Genomic DNA, 21,759 nt, shown 5'->3' with positions numbered 1-21,759 from the left:
TTTTTTTTTTTTTCAAGCTGCACAGATCGAAAGATCAAATATTCTCTATATTATATCAGACTGTAATTAAACTCTAAAATCTCATCAATACATGGAGAATTTTCTTTTAATGAACACAGGTGGACTGCTCTTTATCTTTGTATAAAATCAATGATACTCAACTTATGTAAAAAGAAGAGCTTTGACTTTCAGTCAGAATAGGTAAGATCTCTACTATTTCAAATATCACAACATATTTGGTTGTAAAAGCATATTAAACCAGACAACCAAGAAAATTATTCTTCAAAATTATAATAATAATATGGTCAAACTGGTCAATCAAAATAAGATTTTAATAATAATAATAATAATAATATAAAGGTGATGATCACCATCATCATTTTTCAGAAATTTTAACTGATTTGTGCCTTTGAATTAAATAATACAGATCTACACACTTCACATTTCTAAAATTTTAGTAATGGATCATGAATTCAATGAATTTCCATAATTTGGTCTGGAAAATGAAGTAGTTATTTGGGACCATAAAGTTCGTGGAACCCCGTTTCTGTAGCATTAAACAAACATTATCAATTACTTGCTTTCCTTTGGATGGGATACTAATTTATTAAATGTAATTTCCACCAAATAACAGCCTTAGATACCCAGTTACATCTGGATGTACCTTAAAGCATGCAGTCAAAGTGTCAACTTAAACCCAGGGATCTAATTTAGGCCGGGTTAAGAATACAAACTATACCACAGTGTCACACTGGAAAAGACAGTTGAATAAACCTGTAATTTAAAATGTCAAAAGCAACAATTAATGATTAATCAAGAAATGTTATCATGTGTAACTGTTTCTAAACAAGGTCAATTATATATTAGTCTTTCTAAGATTACACAGAAGTAATATGTATAAAAGTTTTTATTTCTTAATCTTAACCCCCAAAAAAAATCAGATTTAAAAATAATAATATAAACTGTTCGAATTTAAGATGCAACATTCTTATATCAATAAAATATTTGAGTATAGATATTGAAAAGTTCAATTTGGACATAGACTCACTGATAAATACATTTTCAGAAAAAAAAAAAAAAGTATTTTGAAACATTTTGCACGCCTCATCGCAATTTAATTGAGGTAAGTGATAGATTTGATATAGACCACTGTTCTTACAGGTGTTGAGAAAAGATATGGTCCACGGAATGTTAGGAATAAAGACACTTGTGACTTGATGTATTGAATGCAACAAATCTACAACATCAATAGTAACTAATTGACCTACATTTAGTCGAGCAGGTTTTATAAGTCCCAACTTTATTTTTATTAAGACACTGGAACTGCTCTCTTGATGAAAATGTGAAAATATTTAGAGCAAAACCGTATCCAACATGTACAGGGTTAAAACAAGACTCTTGTCAGCAAGTCTTCCTGTGTTTTCAATACCATTAAGTTAAATTTAAATAAATAAATAAATCTAAAAAATCACGAACTTCTATAAAGAGCAATATCAACTAAATGTGCTTAGGGAGTTTTGCAAGTCAACAGAAACACTTAACATGGAGGACAAGACATTAAGCCTAAATCTAAAACTATTTCAAACACCTACATATGTGTGGTGATCTGACTAAACCCGTTATCTCTCTTCCCCCCCCCCCCCTTTTTTTTTTGTCGTTGTTGTTGCCTTTCTTAACTCCGTGAACTTCTGTTCACTTTAATTTGTTGCACTTTTTAAGAACTAAGAGTTCACCAAAATGATGTGATGTTTTTTATTTGTTTTTTTGAGGGTTTTTTTGTACCTAAAATTAGTTGGGGTTTTTTTTTTTTCTTTCAGTCACTTGCTCATACCCAAATATGTCTGAACTAAAATTGAATACTATAGTTGTTGAATTTCAGTGTAACAAGAAGTCAATAAGATATATATAATATCAAAAATAAAAATCTAAAAAACATTACTCAATGAGTCAGTCTCAAGTCAATCACAAACTGTCACTGTCATAGTCATCGTAAGGGTTCCTAGCAGGCTGATTTTTGATTGGGGGCTGCTTGCCACCACCTACACCACCACCACCTGTTCCTGAGGTTCCATTCCACCTTGGCTGCCCAGCTCTGCCCATGACTGGTGTCTTCTGTGATGTGGACTGCTGCTGATTGGGTGCCCTTGACCCTTGAGAGTACTGCTGGTGGTGATGTTGAGATTTAGCAGCGGAAGTTGGTGGGTAAGCACTGAACCCACCGCCACCACCGTGATGAGATGAAGATATTGATTCGGGGTGGTAAGGGGTGTTACTAGGACGAGATGACGGAATCGATGACATACTCTGGTGGCCTTGACTGGACTCAGAGGTAAATCGAATATGGTGATGAGGTTGATGCTGATGGGGATGCTGGTTTGTGCTGTAACTCTCTGGCTGCCTGTCCATCCCTGTCCTGCTGGGGCCTTGAATTGGTTGGTTATCTGCAGGACCACCCCGACTGCCAGAATGCCTCCCTATCCCAGACTGTGAAATATTTGGTTCACTCCGGATATCATCACGTCTTTGATACATCATCTGTGGGTGGTGGGAGGACGAAGATGTTGGTTTTTGAAGCTTTTGGGAACTGTAGTTGTCATCTTTTGATACTGGTCGGTGATCAGGTATTGGTTTTGAGTTTGGCGGCTGTTGAGATTGTTGGTGTACGCCTGGTGCATCAAGGAGTCTGATAGAATGGTGGGGAGGGTACTGCTGTGAGCTGGTTAGGAGATGCTGGTTTTGGTTGGATGGATCTGTGATAGTGTTGTTGTAAGTTGCGGCTGTGTTGGGGTGATGGTAACTGGATGGCATGGATGTAGATGATGATGATCCACTCCTTGTTGGGTTGTGATACTGTCCAGGTGTAGGTTTGACTTGGCTATGGGGGTGTTGAGATTGGGCAGTTTTCTGTGATGGCTGAGATACTGGTGCTTGATGTGGGCGTTGTTGTTGCTGTGGTGGTGGTTGTTGTTGAGTGGGATGTGGTTGAAGATTAGAGTATTGGGGAGGAGGCCCTTGTCGTCGGTGTGGTAGAAAGTGAGGAGGTATTTTCTCATCCTCTTGTGTGGAGTATTGGTAAGGTTTGGTATGAGCAGAGTGGTTTTGGTGTGATGGTCTGTTAGGAAGTCTGTCATAATCTTCATGTATGAATCGGTCCATTTCTTGTTTCTTCATAGGTGATACAGGTCTGACATTGGCAGTGACAACTTGGTCTTTTCCATCTCTGAGGTACATGTCAACTCGCTGGTCTGACTGAGGAGGCCAGCCAGGCTTTTTGACAAGTTGGTTTTGATTGACATATTCAGGTTGTCTGGATGGTTGAGGTGGTTTGGTCAATGAAGAGAGGTGAGAGGGATGGGAAGACTCGGGTATTTTTTGATTGGCTGCTGATGAGGATGACGAAGATAATGGAGGGGGATCCATGAAGTGACTGGATGAAGACATTTTGGTATTTGTAGCAGACGAAAGAGGAGTGCTGGCCATCTGTGGCAAGGGCTGTTGTAAGCTAAATGACTGTGCCTGGCCATGCACACCTGGGACAAGACCCCCGGGGGCAGCTACAGATGTGCTAGTGAGTGGTGGGGGATCTAGAATGCTGTCTGATGACTCATTAAAACTGCCAACATCACCACCTCCGACATCCCCTAGTTTTCTCCAAACAACCTGAAAATAATATCAAAGAATAAACATGTGTTTTCATATAACCTAATGTCCGCTAAAACGAGTTCAAAGCACTTTAAAAGGAATCCCAGGCAACGGCAACACTTAAATATAAAGCATGTAAGGTTCAATCAAAAGTTATTCTTTTAAACTAAGACAACACTTTTACTGGCCAGATACTCATTATACACCTGAGAACTGTAAGAAATCATGAGCATAGAGCATTTACTCAAGACTCAACTTTACACCAGCCAAAATCAAGACAACTCCAACACGGATTCACAGGTCACAGGCCAAGTGTCATACCACAAAACGAAAAAGCACATAAAAGGGACAGAAGTAGCCAAGTTGGCAGAATTGATAAGTCTTAATGTATTGAATGTAAGATACCATTTATTACTAATGTTTATTCTGTTTCTTTTATAATCGATCTTTTTCAAAATCGATTTTTTTCTCATTTCAATTAACACAATCCAAAGTCATGTTGGACACCAGCATATTTTATCAGAGATAAACTGTGTAGGTAAGTTAAAGGCAAAAACATTGAGACAGGACTTACAAGAAACACTATCATCTCTTCCAGAAAAACCCTAAGCCCATAAATTCTTATCCGACTTCCTCCCTTACGGTGAAGGAATCAGCCAGGCCTGGAATAAAGTTAGTTATGATGCAAGGACAGAAAACCCCTTAGAAAGGAACATCAAATATACAAAGATAGAAAAGACCCCACAAGTAGATCAACCTACCTCCCAATCCTATGTAAAACAAGAACTTGCCAATCAACAGCCATCGTGTAATTTCATTTATTTCAAATTTAACAACTAAACAGGAGCATATTTTTTAATGCTTTATTTTTTTTTAAACATATTTTGATACAACGCAGTAGTAATGGCTACCATAATAGTCCACAAAAGAAAAAATCTTAGACTTCATACATGACAGACCTGCCAACCTTCCCAGGATGAAAAGTGTATTCCATGACCCTAAAAAGTGTACTTTTTAGCAAAAAAGTGTATTTTGTTCGCACATGTGGAAAAAAAGTGCGCACTTTACAAAAATATATATAAAAGCTAACATCAATCCCAAATCAAAATAAACTTCATCATTCAAGCAATCTCTAGTGATTACAAAATTATCGATTTATGGAGAAACTAAAACTTAATGGCCATTTAAAATTAGCATAAGGCTCAGAAATTGCAATATCAAAGGAAATTGCTTTCGAAACACTCAAAGAAATGACCAAAAGACCCTTAACATGTGGGTAGTATTGATGCTAGTGTCAGTGGAAGAAGTGTTGGTTGTTGTAGCGATGGTGCTCTGGTGGTGGTGATGATGATGAAGCTGTGGTGGCGATTGTGGTAGAAGTGTTGTGGTGGTGGTTGTGGCAAAGACAATGCTGTGATGGCAGTTGTAGAAGTGATGATGTCATGATGTTGATGGTAAGAGATGCTGATGATGGTGTTGTGATGGTGATATCTGCTAGCCCAGTACATCAGTTATGAGAAAGTTTTGAGATAAAATATCTGGGAGAGTGGTCTTCAATTCAATAGATGACAATTTGCAACAGTAGCAAGATATTTTCAATATATGTTATCTAATGATCCATATCTCTCTCTCTCTCTCTCTTTTTTTTTTTTTTTTTTTTTGAGCATTCACTACTACTTCTCCTCCTCCTACTACTACTATTACTTCTATATACTACTAATACTAATACTATTACTTTGGTCAAATGATGGGAAATTCGCAAAGTATGTAATATGTTAAATACTTCTAAAATGGTTCTAAATAATTCATTTTGAACCAAATACCGTTCTTAAAGCTGCCCACTTTGTAATTCAACACTCGTACAAAATAATAAAGAAAAAAAAAGATCATTATAAATTTTATAAATCAAAATAGAGTAATTTAGTTATTATAAAGGGAAATAACCCATTTATGTTTAAGTTAATTAGCAATACAGTTTTTAATTGAAGGATTCATAGTCAAAGATGTTGGTTCAATTAAATTTTCACTTAGAATTTTCTATTTAATAAGTGGCAAAAGTTTAAATGTGGTCTGAGACTATTTAAAGTATAAAACAAGCTTATATGCATAATTCTATGCAAATCCTCAAAAATGTATGAGAAAAATATTGGTGAAAACCGGCATCATATAAGCAACTGAAATGATAACTATAGTATTAAATTGATGCATCATTCATTCAGAAACACAGTTGGCGTACGACATGTGTGTATCAAATGTATCATCAAGATCATTCACATCACACATCTTTCAAAAAATCGTATTAAATCCACTAAAATCGTATCCGCGTATTCGGGGTCCAAAAATCGTACTAAAATACGATTAATCGTACTGGTTGGCAGGTCTGACATGATCCTATGCCTCTATATGGTAATATGCTGTGTAATAGCAAATGCTGAAAAGAAAAATAATGGTTTAAGAAATTTGGAATTGCAGTTGTTTGCAGTTTTTGAAAATTTCTTATTTCCCTTGTGCGTCCGTGACATAATCAGTCGCATGGTGAAAAGTTTTGTTTTGCGTTATTTGCATTTCGTGAAAGCCCAATGTCTCCTGAGCATTTTAATCTTTATTTGAAGCAAATCGGGTGCTTTTTCATGAAGTTATGGTCATATGCATGGGCTAGGGTGTGAAACCCCCTAATTTTGAGAAAATCCCTTCCAAAGTTGACAAGAGTTGATATTAAGTATTAATAATTACCTTCATAAAAAAAATTAAAATAAAATAATTAGGAGTAGAATTCAATTAAAATATTTCATCAATATTTAGAAAAATATTTGATTTAATGATTTTTGATGAGAACTCATTTTCCTTAAAAATTGACCTCTTGACTAAAATTGTCAATATCTCTGTTCAAAGCTTTTCACCATACGACTGATTATCTGAAGGACGCCCACTGTCAGCATCTATTTCAAACGGACATTATATCAATATGAGGCCATGGGCCACGCATTAGATGAAAGAGGCCTGTAACTGACTCACATTACACATCTCTCTTAGAATAGCCTTTTCCTTGTCATCCCAATTCCCATCATGCATGGGAATCTTTTCCAGGTCTTCATGCACTTGTAAAACCTAAAACATAAAATTACACATGCAGTCATTCTAGTTAGTTCTAATAAAAAATTGTTTAAATGTCATGCTTCAATGCTTCATGCATGCAAAATCCTTGTTATTTTAATCATTAACATGTACAATCAGATTTTCACTATAAATTTTTTCTTTCATAACTGCTTTTTCTCCAGTACCTTGTTAGAAGTATAGTACTATGTTGCCTATATATATATATATATATATATATATATATATATATATATATTATATATATATATATATATATATATATATATATATATATATATATTATATATATATATATATATTTTATTTTATTTTTTAATCTAAGGTCTTTTCTGGTAATCATTACCATTAGTTATAACTATTTTTCTTCCCATTTTTTCATAATGAGAGGCTATATATATTTTTAAAGAACATCTACAGAAAAATTAATCATGGATGATGAAGTCAGTTTGAATAAAGAAAATATCTCTCTAATTGACAAATAGATTTAAAAACTATTCTTTAAAGAAAAAAAAATAATTTAAAAAAGCATGGTCTTTATTATTCTCTGCAACAAAGAGGATACAGTTGACAAAGTCACGATTTCTTTCTAACTTGGTCCCTTTGTGAGTTAAGTGCTCCATTCAAGGAGTATCAAGAAATTATTATAGAGAGATGACTCAATCCAATACTGTATCATACTCGTCTTGAAAATCAGATGAAAATCAATTCTAAATGGTTCTGCATTTGAAAAATTAAATAGTCGTTTAATGAATTTAATGCATAAGTAATAAATCAAATAAATAAATTCCCTTAATTCATCCTCAAGTGAACTTTTTTTTCATTAAAGTCTATTTCAACTAAAGGCAGTAAGGACTGATCTCTATTGACAACAGGAGGGAGACAAAGCCACCCCTCCCAGAGATGAGAAAGAGGTCATACTGTAAATTTTATGTTTAAAAGAAGAAAAAAGTCTAGACAAACGATAAATTGAATGACAAACCTTCATCGCATGCACAACAGCATCAGGCTTTTGATCATCCGTTGACAGGGAATGCAACATTCCAGATCCATGCAACCACTACACACACAGTCACATGCAACAACAAATCAATAACAAAATAAGGGGCTTGTTTCGCCAATAGCAGAAAGTTTATATACAATAACATCTTTTACTTATCTAAAATCATGAGATTAGCATACCCTGAAAGTTGAAATTTTCCTCAGTATATTTACATAGTATCTAAATATAAAAATTGACTCTTCATCTTAATCAAAAGAGTCGAGGTGAACCAAATGTTGACACAAACAACAACCTGGTCAATGTACCAACATTCCATTCAGAGACGCCAACTTTAAATTTGGCTCACAGGAGTTTCAGACACCACTCGTAGGAATTTCAATGCCGAAAGAGGAATTTCCGCACACAAGAAAAAGGAATTGGAATGGTATTTGGCATTGTGTTTAAATATTGTATAGTTCTAAATAGATAACAGATTAGAATTATATTATGATACATAAACACATTGCCAAATACAATCCCAAAGTTTCCTTATTTCAAATGAAGTAAAGCGCCAAAACTTTATGGTAGAGATTGTAGTACTGGTGGTAGTGTTTGGTATTGCCAAATTATTGAAAGTAACTGGAGGCACAGTTGGATTGTACAACTCCAGACACTTTCGATGATTTGTCTCATTCACTGCAGACTGTTGGTGGTTATTGTAGTAGTGGTAGTAATGATGAAGATGTGATAGTGGTTGTTGTTGTAGTAGTAGTTGTAGTGATGATGATGTGGTGGTGGTATAGTGGTTGTAGTAGTTGTGGTCGTGATGATAATGATGTGGTGGTGGTTGTAATAGTGGTGGTAGTGATGTTGATGTGGTGGTGATGGTGGTTATAGTACAAATGGTAGTGATGATAATGTGGTAGTGGTGGTTGTAGTAGTAGTGGTAGTGATGATGATGTGGTGGTGGTGGTTGTAGTTGTAGTGGTCGTGATGATGATGTGCTGCTGGTGGTTGTAGTAGTAGTGGTAGTGATGATGATGATGATGTTGTAGTGGTAGGAGTAGTAGTAGTGGTAGTGATGACGATGTGGTGGTGGTGGTGGTAGTTGTAGTAGTAGCAGTGGTGGTAGTGATGAAGATGAGGTGGTGGTGGTGCTTGCAGTAGTAGTGGTAGTGATAATGATGTGGTGGTGGTTGTAGTAGTGGTGGTAGTGATGATGACGTGGTGATGATGGTTGTAGTACAAATGTAGTGATGATGATGTGGTGGTGGTTGTAGTAGTGGTGGTGGTAGTGATGATGATGTGGTGGTGATGATGGTTGTAGTACAAATGGTAGTGATGATGAACTGGTAGTGGTGGTTTTTTGTATTAGTAGTGGTAATCATGTGGTGGTGGTGGTTGTAGTAGTAGTAGCAGTAGTGATGGTGTGGTGGTGGTTGTAGTAGTAGTGGTAATGATGATGTGGTGGTGATGGTTGTTGTAGTAGTGGTTGATGATGTAGTGGTGGTGGTGGTGGTTGTAGTAGTGGTAGTGATGATGTGGTGGTGGTGGTTATAGCAGTAGTAGTGGTAGTGATGATGTGGTGGTGGTGGTTGTAGTAGTAGTGGTTGTTGCAGTGATGACGATGTGGTGGTGGTGGTTGTAGTAGTAGTGGTAATGATGATGTGGTGGTGGATGTAGTAGTTGTGGTAGTGATGATGTGGTGGTGGTGGTTGGTGGTTGTAGTAGTAGTGATAGTTGTAGTGATGATGTGGTGGTGGTGGTTGTAGTAGTAGTGGTAGTGATGATGTGGTGGTGGTGCTTGTAGTAGTCGTGGTAGTGATGTGGTGGTGGTGGTTGTAGTAGTAGTGGTAATGACGATGTAGTGGTGGTTGTAGTAGTAGTGATGTTGATATGGTGGTGGTTGTAGTAGTAGCTGTAAAGATGATGTGATGCTGGTAGTTGTAGTAGTAGTGGTATTGATGATGATGTCGTAGTGGTGGTTGTTGCAGTGATGATGATGTGGTGGTAGTGGTTGCAGTAGTAGTGGTAGTGATGACGATGTGATTGTGGTGGCTGTAGTAGTTGTGGTAGTTGCAGTGATGATGATGTGGTGGTGGTGGGTACAGTAGTAGTTGTAGTGATGACGATGTGGTTGTGGTGGTTGTAGTAGTAGTGGTAGTGATGATGATGTGGTGGTGGTGGTGGTGGTTGTAGAAGTAGTGGTAGTGATGATGATATGGTGATGGTGATTGTAATAGTGATGGTATTTGTGGTAGTGATGATGATGTGGTGGTGGTGATTGTAGTAGTTGTGGTACTGATGATGATGTGTGGTGGTTGTAGTAGTAGTGGTAGTGATGATGATGTGGTGGTGGTGGTGGTTGCAGTAGTAGTGGTCGTGATGATGTTTGTAATACAAGTGGCAGTGATGATGTGGTGGTTGGAAAGGGGGGGGGGGTATCCTTGGAACAAATTGACCTCACCGGAATTTGACGGAAGTTGCCCGGAGCCCGGAATTTTTGGCTCCAGACCGGAGTTTTTTCCGGTGAAACCGGAGTTTTGGCATCACTGTTCCATTTAAGATTCCAGACTTGAGACATTCTATTCCCCTTGGTTTATTAAATCAATATTAAATTGATGATTTAATTTGTTTAAAAAGATAATCAAGTATAGTTAGTGACAACAGTTTATATCCTAGTTAGACAACAATCAACATACAATGATGAACACAACCAAGCCTACCTCATCTCCCATGGCTGACGACTGACCATTATCCTGTATCAAAGTACTATCATTAGTGGAAGGTTGGAAACCATCATGACCCTCTGCACTGTTACGATTGATTCTCTGTCAAAACAACACAACGACTTAACCATTAAAGTACAGGGAAATCATTTTTTTAAAGACAAAATTAAATTAATTGAAAACAGGGTCCCTAGTCAAATCTCAAAAAAAATTTCAAGATCCCAAAATGTTTTTTGAAGACCTTTATCCGCAGACTGATCAGGTTTCCCCAATCAAAAAAATAAAGAATCGCAACATAGGCCTTTGGATTTCTCAGACAATATTGATTTACAAGTGAGCCAACACCAAACATATTGATTTAAATAATATTTTAAACATACTACAAAATTACCTTTAAATCCTTTGCTAGCTTTAGCTATTTATATCAACAGTAATTATTCACCTGATCTCCTTAAATGATACCATAAGTTTCTCGAGTAGGCCTAAAACTAAGGTTTAAAAAGTTTGAAGGCACAATGTTATTATACTATGAACAATAGTCATTAACTAATGAAGGTCAAGCACTATTCTTTAGAAACTAAATTCTATACATAAAACCTTACACAACTATTTACAGGCCTTGAAACTTTGCAATTGCAATGGTTTCAAAAAGGCCTCTTTCTCCTTAATTTGCTTAGAAATCGAGGAAATCTAATCCTCCTGTTCCTTTGCCAATATTCTGAAGGCATTTGCAGCGGTAAATAAAGCTTGTTCACTCCAGTGACTCTCTCTGCTTTATCAGATTTTTTTGCACTTTCCAAACAAAAGTATATACAGGCCTGTAAATGGTTGGTGAAAAAATTGTCGGAACTTTTTGAACATGCGAAAATAGACACAACAGGACAAAAATATGGACACAACACAGACATGACACGTCAATTGACTAGTCAAATCATGTCACTTTTTCCTACTTATTTATAACGAGGTCCTTATTTTATGGTACCAAAAAAAAAAATCCCAATTATTTGAGGCCCAGGTCTGAGTTAGTTGTAAAATGAAAGGAAGAGAACAATTCCTACCCTTTGCTCCTGTTTGTGTTAAATGTTTACGTTGATTCTTTCGTTTATTTGGATTAATTCTTATAGAAGAAGAAGAAGAAGAAGAAGAAGAAGAAGAAGAAGAAGAAGAAGAAGAAGAAGAAGAAGAAGAAGAAGAAGAAGAAGAAGAAGAAGAAGAAGAAGAAGAAGAAGAAGAAGAAGAAGAAGAAGAAGAAGAAGAAGAAGAAGAAGAAGAGGAGGTGATGCGGTCGTGTGAGAGCTTTCGAAGAAGAATATATATTTCGAAGAAAAATAATTATTTCGCATTATTTTTTTTCCGCCTCACATCTGGACGGAACCAAAGAAATATAGAGACTGAGAAATAAGAACCGGAGATATGCATGTGTGTCGGTAGCAAAATAGAGAGAAACCTTCCGGTCCGGTTCGAAACACTTCTGTGTGTGCGTTATTTACTAAATAGGTGTGTGAAGACAACTCGCGCGAACTTCGCGACCTCTCTCTCGCTGGCTGTGGCACAGTAGCCACGCAGTGAATACATCCACGGCTAGCAGAGCGTGTAGGTGGCACGATAATATTATAGCTTTTGTTTTGTCTTTGATGCGACAAATAAAAAAGTTTTTTTTGTTTTGTTGTTTTTAAGTCGGCATTTGAAATGGAATAAAATCTAATTTTTTCAAGGAACGAAATAAAAGTCTTTTATTTTCTCTTTTAATGGTTCTGTTCTTTGACGTTACGAATTTTATTATGACTATTATCTTTTTTTTCTTTAGCACTTATAGAGCAAAATCGTACTGTCGGAAATCTGACAATAGACGGGAGATTTACAGGCCTGTATATAGCATTTTCCAATAACTCTAATTTTCTCTTTTCTAGGACCACAACCTCCTCTTTCTAGACAGATATCAGTCAAAAACAAAAATCATGCAAAAATTATGAGACAATAGGTATGTCCTCTCATCCAACTATGACCAACAAAAAAAAACAAAAAAAACCCAAATAGGCTTACCCCTAAAATAGAAAATGGTTACCAAGACAAATTATCTATTTTAATGAAAATAAAAAAAAAGAAAGAAAAAAGAATTTTACTTTTGTATTCTTGCTGTTTAATTTAATTGTATTTTTTTCCTAACTTAATACTCCTTTGATAAATTATAAAAACAATGACCTTACCAAGGGTGTTTTATCTTTTTGAAGTAAAAGCATTATAATAATCTTCCCACCAAACCACCCATTGAAAAGATCACTCAAAAAAATTCAAGTTCAACGAGGTCATTTTCAGCTATGACTGATTTGGCCCCCAATGTCACACAGCTCCCAACCTGGTACATCAGTTTGAGATAAAAATATGGGAGATGTGGCAAAAATAAGGGAGGGTGCAGTTTTACTGACCCAAAATGTTACTGCAAGCTGAGTTGAATAAAAAATGGGAAGAAATCAGGATCATTGCAGAAAATAAAAAAAGAGTACAGATTTTAATGATTTGTAAAGAGAAATAGCCAATTATTTAAGATTATCTTTATAAGCATTTAATTTTCAGATCGAATGTCTCCTTATCAAAGATGTTGGGTTCAGTTTTGTTTATACTTATCACAATCTCTGTAACAAATTGTGAAAGTATGAATAAGATATGATATTCCACGCTTACTTGCATAATTTTATGCAAATCCTCTAAATAACATGAAAATTATTGGTGAAAAAAAGTAAGTCATATATACAAGTGGGGGGTCCCGATAGCTCAGTTGGTAGAGCACTCGCTTCCTAATCAAAGGGAATGAGATCAATCCAAGGTGCAGTCAAGAATTTTTCTGACCCCCCTGACCACCCAGCAGTGATTGGGTAGCTGGGTCTGTTAGATCTGGCAGAAAGAACTTTGCGATAGACTAGTGTCCTATCCAAAGGGTGGCGAGCAATTGTTATTATCCGTTTCACGCTAAGAAACCGAGATAAACTGAGACTCCTAAGGGCCTAATGGCTCTGAAGGACTTTATATTTAAATACAAGTGACATCTAATAAAGAAAAACTTTAAAAATCAATCATCACAAACTGACACATTTGTACCAGCAATTTCCCTACTTTTCCCCAACCTCCAGACTCCCAGAAAAATTCCAGACATGGTCCCGATTTCCCGGGGAACCTGTGAATATGTTGCGTCAAACTTACTATAACAAATATTATGCATGATTGTCAGTTTCTTGAACCAAATACTTTTAAAAAGATTTTATTGACATTTTCAATTTTTTTTATCACAATACCAATCTATAAATATCTTCTCTTTTCAATTAGTCCATCATCAACTAAAGTATTTTTGAGCTATTAAATAATCCTAACCTGATTAAAAAATTTTTTAATAAAATTAAAATAAACATGACCATGCAAAAAAAATGATCCTTTATCTTGTCTCATTTTGATAGTGGAGGGGGCATGCAGTAATCTTACCAAGGACAAGGTACCCGTAACCAGGGAAAAACAGACATAAATTTGAAATGAAATGAAATGACGATTTTGATATAAAATTCTTAATTTCAAGAGAAAAATGAGTAGAGGCAATGTCATGAAAACCATAGAACATTTTTTAATCAATGTAACAAACCTGTGCTAAAAGACGTTTTTCCTCTTCAAGTTTTTGTACTTTCAACTCCAAATCTCGTAAGTAGCTAGATGACCCTAGAACACAAAAAAAAAAAAAAAAAAAAGCAAAAGAAAACAGTAAAAACTTTGTAAATATTTCATATCCGAACCATTCACCATGTATAAATCTGTAATAAGCAATAAATATGAAATATCTTCCTTGAAAGCCACATTTACATAATTTCTTTAAAATGATTCAAGTGAAGATGTAAAGCAGTTCAATAAAGCCACAGATCAACAGAGTTTGTTTTTTTTAAAGCCATTTCTACCAGTTCAAAAAATTATCCTGTAAAATTTTATTAAAAGTTTCAATCTGGTGGCAGAAAGTCAAATTCCACCCCACCCCAATCTGTATAATTGGCATAATTATGATGGACTCAAGAAATTCATAGAATAATTTTGTGACTGAACCAAAAGAGAAAAAGGAAAAAAATATACTTTTCAAAAATGTAACAAACATTTGACTACAAGGTTTAAGAATCTAAATGAAACTACCTATAAATTGCAAAGATCTCATAAACAAACCCATGATGACAAACCCAATTCTGGAACGAAGTCCTCACTGGTTCTTACCTATGATGGATGTTCCATTGGTCTCATTACCCACAATTCCCTCTTCCTGACCTGTCGTTGTCCCATTACTGCTGCCATCACCCTCATCCCGATCTCCTGTGATTCGCGTTCTCTCCTGATCTAAAAATAAGCACAGTTCCTTCAATTCCACATTTTCTGTCACCAGCTCACTTTGCCGTTGTTCTAGCTCTTTAAGTTTCTCTTGGTAAACTGCTACCTGAAATTTCAATATGAAATGTAAAATGGAATATTGCATCACTTTGAACCAAACTAATTCAAAGAGGTATGAGACTTTTTGACAAGTTGGGATTCATCTTAATCTAATGATTTTTTAAATGACGCCTTTCCACCATGGCATCATCAAAAGATACCGTCGCCTACGTATTCCAGAAAGGAATTAGATAATCCATCAAACAAGATGTCTATTACAAACAGGAATTACCTATGATGTCCAAAGTGAGCAAATTGGGATTAATAATCTTGCCCACAGAAAAAAAAAAAATGAAAGTACCTGATGCAGGGCTCGAACCCAGGACCTTCAGGGTCACAGTACAACGCCTTAACCACACGGCCACTTTGTCCCCCAATCTAATGATCAATGAACTTTAAATTTTCCAACCAGAACGGGTAAAAAGGTGTTTTGTCTATTTATGGCAACTCAACTATTAAAAAAGCATGTCCTCACCTCACTCCTCATGACACTGGCTGTATACCTGCCAAACCTCTGCCACTCCCTAGCCAGCTTTCGACCTCTCTGCCTGTCATCATCGAGAAAACAACACAAGTCCCGCAGTTCCTGATTGTCATCCTGTAATTTCTGATTGACCTCCTTCAAGTTCCTTGACTCTAAGATAAATATCTGGTAGCGCCTGTTCACATCCTTGACCACATTCCCATGTTCACCCAACAAATGTTTGTAATCCGTTTCCATTCGACGTAGCATCATCAACAAGTCCTCCTTCCCTGATCAAAACAAAATGAAGTGAAAAGGGAGAATTCCTATGTCAGAGTTATCAAGTTGTCATAGAAGATAATCAGCAATAAAATCAACATAAGTGTATAACAGGGGTACTGATAGCTCAGTGGTAGAGCATTCACTTCGGTGCTATATATACGTTATAATTATTTATAATATAATTGAAATAATAGTGGGATGAGGGGAAACAGGGCATAGGCATGTATTTGCTATTTCCATCAATTCATTACAAGCATGTTTTTTATAAATGAAGTACCCACTGGATTTAATACCGTTCACCTGTCTATTCTATTTTCAGCTAAATCAGGTGAGCTTTAGATTAGGTTTGTGAACGTGAAAATATTTTACTTGATAGTGACCTCAAAATTTTAAAAATTACTAAACTGTGCTTTATGGCTTAACGTATATCTTTTGATCAAAAACTGAAGTAGTAAATTATTACTAAATATGATCTCCCACTTCAAACAACCAAAGAAAATTGCTTTTCAAATTTCTCCTGACCTTTTCTTCTGAGATCCTCATCTGACAGTTTTGACAAGGCTGTGACAGATGGGCTAGGCGAGATCTGCTTTAAAGTGGGTACTTTCTCCATTCTAGCAGGATTGCTGTTTCCTGTTGACTGGCTAGAGAAGCTGTTGGGAGTGGAGGGGGCACTGGGGTGCTGTTGGCTGTCCCAGTCAATTTCTGGCATCATCTGAGAAGAAAATGGCAGTTGAAGTTATACAACTCAATGAAATTGTAAAAATGGCAGTTGAAGTCATCAACTCAATGAATTTGTAAAAATTCAAAATGTTAATGAATCCATGTTCCCTTACAGAACATGGTGAAGGGGTAAAAATAACAAGACACCGATCTTGACATAGATTTTTACATCTAAAATGTTTGCTTGTTCTCTATCCACTTTAAAACCAGCTATAAAATATACAGTTATATATATATACAGTTCAAGTCGGTATTGGGGACGCCGCTTAATTGGGATGATTCTTTGGGAACTGAATTTTTTCTTTATAAAAAGACGTACCCTTTCGAATTTCCAGCCACTTAATTGGTATGGTCCGCCGCTTTAAGGGGACGAAAATTGACAATGGCAGTCCCCATAAAAGAGCTTTTTTGTTGTATTCAAACATTTACAACGATGGTTCAAAAAATGCAAATTAGTTTAATTAGTTTATTAGTGTCTATTCACATAAAATATGATGAGAAGCCTCATCTTTTTCTGTGGGTCTATTTCTACCCTGCATGTTTACATCCCCAAGCGGTACATAAAAACAGTGTGTTAATCAGTTTTATTAATATTTATTGTCATATTTTAATTCTTAACTCCTTACAAAAGAGGCATTCTATTTCCTGTCCCATCATTGTTTTTGTTTATTCACCTTAACTACTCCATTCACACATATCTCATTCGTCTTTTCTTTATTCATCGTGCTTTGTTGATAAAGGGAAAGGAAACGTCCACAATATCTGTCTTCGTCTAATAAATTGAAGCTTAGCTTAAAATACAATTCAACACTTATCATCGCTTCAAGCAGCAATATTTTTGATAATCAACAAGTACCGCCAACGGAGGTGCATAAAAACGGTGTTTTTGTACTGTACACCTCCAACGAGGTGCATAAAAATGCCACCAAAAATTATTTATAATTAATGGAAATGTATTCATGGCTCCAGGGACAATGGCAATGCAAAAAGATGAAGAAAACGTTCCTTTCTCTTGCTTCATTTGGGAGGCCTTCCGAAAGCTCCTAACTACATCCCCAGTCCAAGCATTCTTGTTAGGGGGTTTGGGAGGGGGGAAACTTTTTTTATAATGTTCTAGTCACTAAGTAGGGGGTTTGGCAGGGGGGAGACTTTTTTTTTTTAAAAAGTTTCCCCCCTCCCAAACACCCTAGAACTAGAACATTATAAAAAGCAAGAATACTGGGGATGTAGGAGCTTTCGGAAAGCCCTTCATTTCATTAAACTTTTTTTAAAACTCAAACTAAACTCACTCAAACTGAATTTATCTGACTGAAATAACTGAAATGTCGACCAAGACTCAAGACCAAAAGACCAACGGGGTAAAGCGCTATATAAATGCCATTTATTATTATTAAGACTAAGAATAAGAAGACTCGTAAGACAGGATCAGTGATCACTATTATGAGTGTGTCTTAGTATTAGAATTAGAGTAACAGTAGACGTCTAAGTCTAACACTAACAGTTCAGTAACTGAGTAGCAACAAGATATGAAGTGAGTAGAAAAGTGCCAGAAGACAATAGAGAATAAAAAAATTTTTCGCGGCGGTGGTGGGGTTTGAACCTGCGACCTTATTGGTACGACAACTCCGCCTGGCAGGTGAGAGCGTGGCTCTACCGTGTGAGCTATCCACGAACACCAAAAATATTCGTTTCAAACTCAAAGTCATTTCTAGATCCCTCTCTCACCCACTTCTTGAGACCGCCGATTCGTTCACCACCATCGCGAAGTAATTTTGACCAGCAGTTAAGCTTAATAGCCAATATTCTCATCACAAACATATAACATAGAAACGATTGAGACATTGAGTATGCTCCGGTGTATGGGGTGAATTTTTAATTCAGAAAAGTGAGTGGAGCAGGCACTTATGTTGGTAACAACAAGATATGAAGTGAGTAGAAAAGTGCCAGAAGACAATAGAGAATAAAAAATTTTTTCGCGGCGGTGGTGGGGTTTGAACCTGCGACCTTATTGGTACGACAACTCCGCCTGGCAGGTGAGAGCGTGGCTCTACCGTGTGAGCTATCCACGAACACCAAAAATATTCGTTTCAAACTCAAAGTCATTTCTAGATCCCTCTCTCACCCACTTCTTGAGACCGCCGATTCGTTCACCACCATCGCGAAGTAATTTTGACCAGCAGTTAAGCTTAATAGCCAATATTCTCATCACAAACATATAACATAGAAACGATTGAGACATTGAGTATGCTCCGGTGTATGGGGTGAATTTTTAATTCAGAAAAGTGAGTGGAGCAGGCACTTATGTTGGTAACAACAAGATATGAAGTGAGTAGAAAAGTGCCAGAAGACAATAGAGAATAAAAAATTTTTTCGCGGCGGTGGTGGGGTTTGAACCTGCGACCTTATTGGTACGACAACTCCGCCTGGCAGGTGAGAGCGTGGCTCTACCGTGTGAGCTATCCACGAACACCAAAAATATTCGTTTCAAACTCAAAGTCATTTCTAGATCCCTCTCTCACCCACTTCTTGAGACCGCCGATTCGTTCACCACCATCGCGAAGTAATTTTGACCAGCAGTTAAGCTTAATAGCCAATATTCTCATCACAAACATATAACATAGAAACGATTGAGACATTGAGTATGCTCCGGTGTATGGGTGAATTTTTAATTCAGAAAAGTGAGTGGAGCAGGCACTTATGTTGGTAACAACAAGATATGAAGTGAGTAGAAAAGTGCCAGAAGACAATAGAGAATAAAAAATTTTTTCGCGGCGGTGGTGGGGTTTGAACCTGCGACCTTATTGGTACGACAACTCCGCCTGGCAGGTGAGAGCGTGGCTCTACCGTGTGAGCTATCCACGAACACCAAAAATATTCGTTTCAAACTCAAAGTCATTTCTAGATCCCTCTCTCACCCACTTCTTGAGACCGCCGATTCGTTCACCACCATCGCGAAGTAATTTTGACCAGCAGTTAAGCTTAATAGCCAATATTCGGTACTACCGCAAACTCGGGGACCCGAGTCTCTCTTGCTTAGTTTACCCTAGATACGGTCTGCCGCCTGGAATGATGACACCGGATGTTGCTTATTGTTGTATGCCAGATTCTTATCGTTGTATGCCAGACTGGCATTTTCTTTTTTATGTGTTTTATTATTATGTGCGAATTTAATGTATAATGTTTTTATACGTTTTGAACCCGTTTTTGAACAAATAAACGTATATTTGAAAATGGGTAATAAAAACAGTAAAACATTTTTTGACGTGTTCAATCATTTGGATTTCACGTGGGGTTCTTTGCCGTTTTTTTTTGTCTGGTGTGTTTGTGTTTTTCACGCCGCGGCATTTCGATTCTCATCGTTGTATGCCAGATTGGCATTTTCTTTTTTTCGTGACCAGCATTTTCTACAAAATTATGTGTTTTATTATTATTATGTATGTACATGAATATAATATGTATTATATGCGAATTTAATGTCTAATGTTTTTATACGTTTTTGAACCCGTTTTTGAACAAATAAACGTATATTTGAAAATGGGTAATAAAAACAGTAAAACATTTTTTGACGTGTTCAATCATTTGGATTTCACGTGGGGTTTTTTGCCGTTTTTTTTTTTTTTGTCTGGTGTGTTTGTGTTTTTTCGCGCCGCGGCATTTCGATTCTCGTAATGGCGTTACAATTATTATATGCTCATGCGAGGACAGAAGAAGACGCTATTCTCTTTCTCCAGACTAACGGGTTATTAACAAGAAATCCACCAAATTGTGCGACTTGCAACCGAGTCACCACTCTTATAAAGAAAAGTGCCACAAGTGACAACAGGTACTGGCGTTGCCCTACCCACAAGAGTGTCAAAGTTCCCTTAAGGAGAGGATCGTTCTTTGAACATCAGTGTCTTCCTCTGAGGAAAATTGTTGAGCTGCTCCTTTTGTGGGCTTTCAAGGAGCCGATTCTAAACAGTACAGGGCTCACTGGAGTGAGTGAAAATTCTGTTTTACAGTGGTATGGTTTTTTTCGAGACATTTGTTCGTGGTGGCTTTTGAACAACCCGTACCAAATAGGTGGTCCAGGCCTCACAGTCGAGATCGACGAAAGTCTAGTGGCCAAAAGAAAAAACAACGTGGGCCGAGTTGCTGAGCAACGGTGGGTGTTTGGTGGTGTGTGTAGGGAGACGGGACAGGGATTTTTAGTGGTCGTGGATAACGACAGATCAGCGGCTAGACTGTTGCCACTTATTCAGGAGCACATCGCCCCTGGTTCCACTATACACAGTGACGGCTGGGCTGCATACAACGGGATAGCCAACCTCCCAGTCCAACCTCCATATCAACACCTGGTGGTGAACCACACAGCTAACTTTGTTGACCCCCAGACAGGCGCATGCACCAACACTATTGAGTGCTATTGGAAGAACTGCAAACGCAGGTTCAAATCTATGCTGGGTGTCCACAGTAGTCAACTGGAATCTCATTTGGATGAATTTATGTGGAGGGAGCTATACGGGAAGACTCACCAAGAAGCCCTTCGACATATTATTCTCCATCTTTCGCAGTGGTATCCAGTATAGGGTGAGTTATAAATACTGTTTACTACTAGTATATGAAAAAAAAAACCCAACAAAACAAAACAAAATCCAGTCCAGATCTAATTATCTACTATGAATCTAGAAATAGATATATTTAGATCTCGAAGCGATCTAAATTTTATATTTTAAAATATATTAGATCTAAAAAAAAATTAATTAAAAAAATAAAAATTTTGGCCAAAAAATAATTTGGATCTAGATTTTATATTTTAAAAGATATTAGATCTAAAAAAAAATTAATTAAAAAAATAAAAATTTTGGCCAAAAAATAATTTGGCCAGAAATTATTTGGGGTCCCCGAGTTTGCGTAAAAAAATAAAAAAGATTTGGCCAGCAATTTTTTGGGTCCCCGAATTTGCGTAAAAAATATAAAAAATTTGGCCAGAAATTATTGGGGAAATTTTTGGGTCCCCGAGTTTGCGGTAGTACCCAATATTCTTATCACAAACATATAACATAGAAACGATTGAGACATTGAGTATGCTCCGGTGTATGGGGTGAATTTTTAATTCAGAAAAGTGAGTGGAGCAGGCACTTATGTTGGTAACAACAAGATATGAAGTGAGTAGAAAAGTGCCAGAAGACAATAGAGAATAAAATTTTGTAACTGAGTAGGCACTGAGTAACAGTAAGAGTAAAAGAGGCGAAACAGCTCAGACTCATCAGTGACTCTAATTACTACCTGTCTTATTCTCGTTGTTCCTCAGTCTCTCTCATTACATCGGCATTCTTATGCCGAAGAATGTTAAAGTTTTAATAACTGTTTCATTTGTTCATTCATTCCCAAAT

At 36.7% G+C, this 21,759-nt stretch overlaps 2 protein-coding genes across 3 annotated transcripts in view; one reads left to right on the top strand and one right to left on the bottom strand.

Annotated features, from left to right (window-relative positions):
* The window catches only part of LOC144968890 (uncharacterized), a 21,838-nt gene continuing 79 nt past the window's right edge, over positions 1-21,759 (bottom strand). The window contains exons 1-9 of one of the 2 annotated variants that reach the window (XM_078907717.1): positions 21,653-21,759; positions 16,184-16,376; positions 15,392-15,669; positions 14,707-14,923; positions 14,096-14,169; positions 10,465-10,569; positions 7,739-7,816; positions 6,658-6,750; positions 1-3,660 (exon numbers count right to left, since the gene is read on the bottom strand). The exon at positions 21,653-21,759 is cut by the window's right edge and continues 79 nt beyond it. In XM_078907717.1, coding sequence (XP_078763843.1) covers positions 1,963-3,660; positions 6,658-6,750; positions 7,739-7,816; positions 10,465-10,569; positions 14,096-14,169; positions 14,707-14,923; positions 15,392-15,669; positions 16,184-16,376 — 2,736 coding nt within the window. In that variant the 5' untranslated portion in view covers positions 21,653-21,759 and the 3' untranslated portion in view covers positions 1-1,962. The remainder of the gene's footprint in view (positions 3,661-6,657; positions 6,751-7,738; positions 7,817-10,464; positions 10,570-14,095; positions 14,170-14,706; positions 14,924-15,391; positions 15,670-16,183; positions 16,377-21,652) is intronic. The other variant, XM_078907725.1, reaches the window with a different exon arrangement.
* LOC144976711 (uncharacterized) lies at positions 19,082-21,400 on the top strand. Its single transcript, XM_078921502.1, has 2 exons — positions 19,082-19,119; positions 20,085-21,400. The coding sequence occupies exons 1-2, from the start codon at positions 19,082-19,084 to the stop codon at positions 20,950-20,952; spliced, it is 906 nt and encodes a 301-aa protein (XP_078777628.1). The 3' UTR covers positions 20,953-21,400.

The sequence above is a fragment of the Berghia stephanieae genome, chromosome 1 (assembly GCF_034508935.2).
Source record: "Berghia stephanieae isolate SIO BIC M18660-M18661 chromosome 1, UCSD_Bste_1.3, whole genome shotgun sequence".
NCBI classification, from domain to species: Eukaryota; Metazoa; Mollusca; class Gastropoda; order Nudibranchia; family Aeolidiidae; genus Berghia; species Berghia stephanieae.
The sequence above is the reverse complement of the archived record's forward strand: the minus strand, read 5'-3'. Positions and strand labels throughout refer to the sequence as shown.

Excerpts from the sequence above, each read along its gene's own strand:
- LOC144976711 (XM_078921502.1), top strand. The coding sequence starts at position 19,082 with ATGTTGGTAACAACAAGATATGAAGTGAGTAGAAAAGT. Across the intron at positions 19,120-20,084 it reads TATGAAGTGAGTAGAAAAGT|GACAGAAGAAGACGCTATTC; the intron begins GCCAGAAGACAA and ends TGCTCATGCGAG.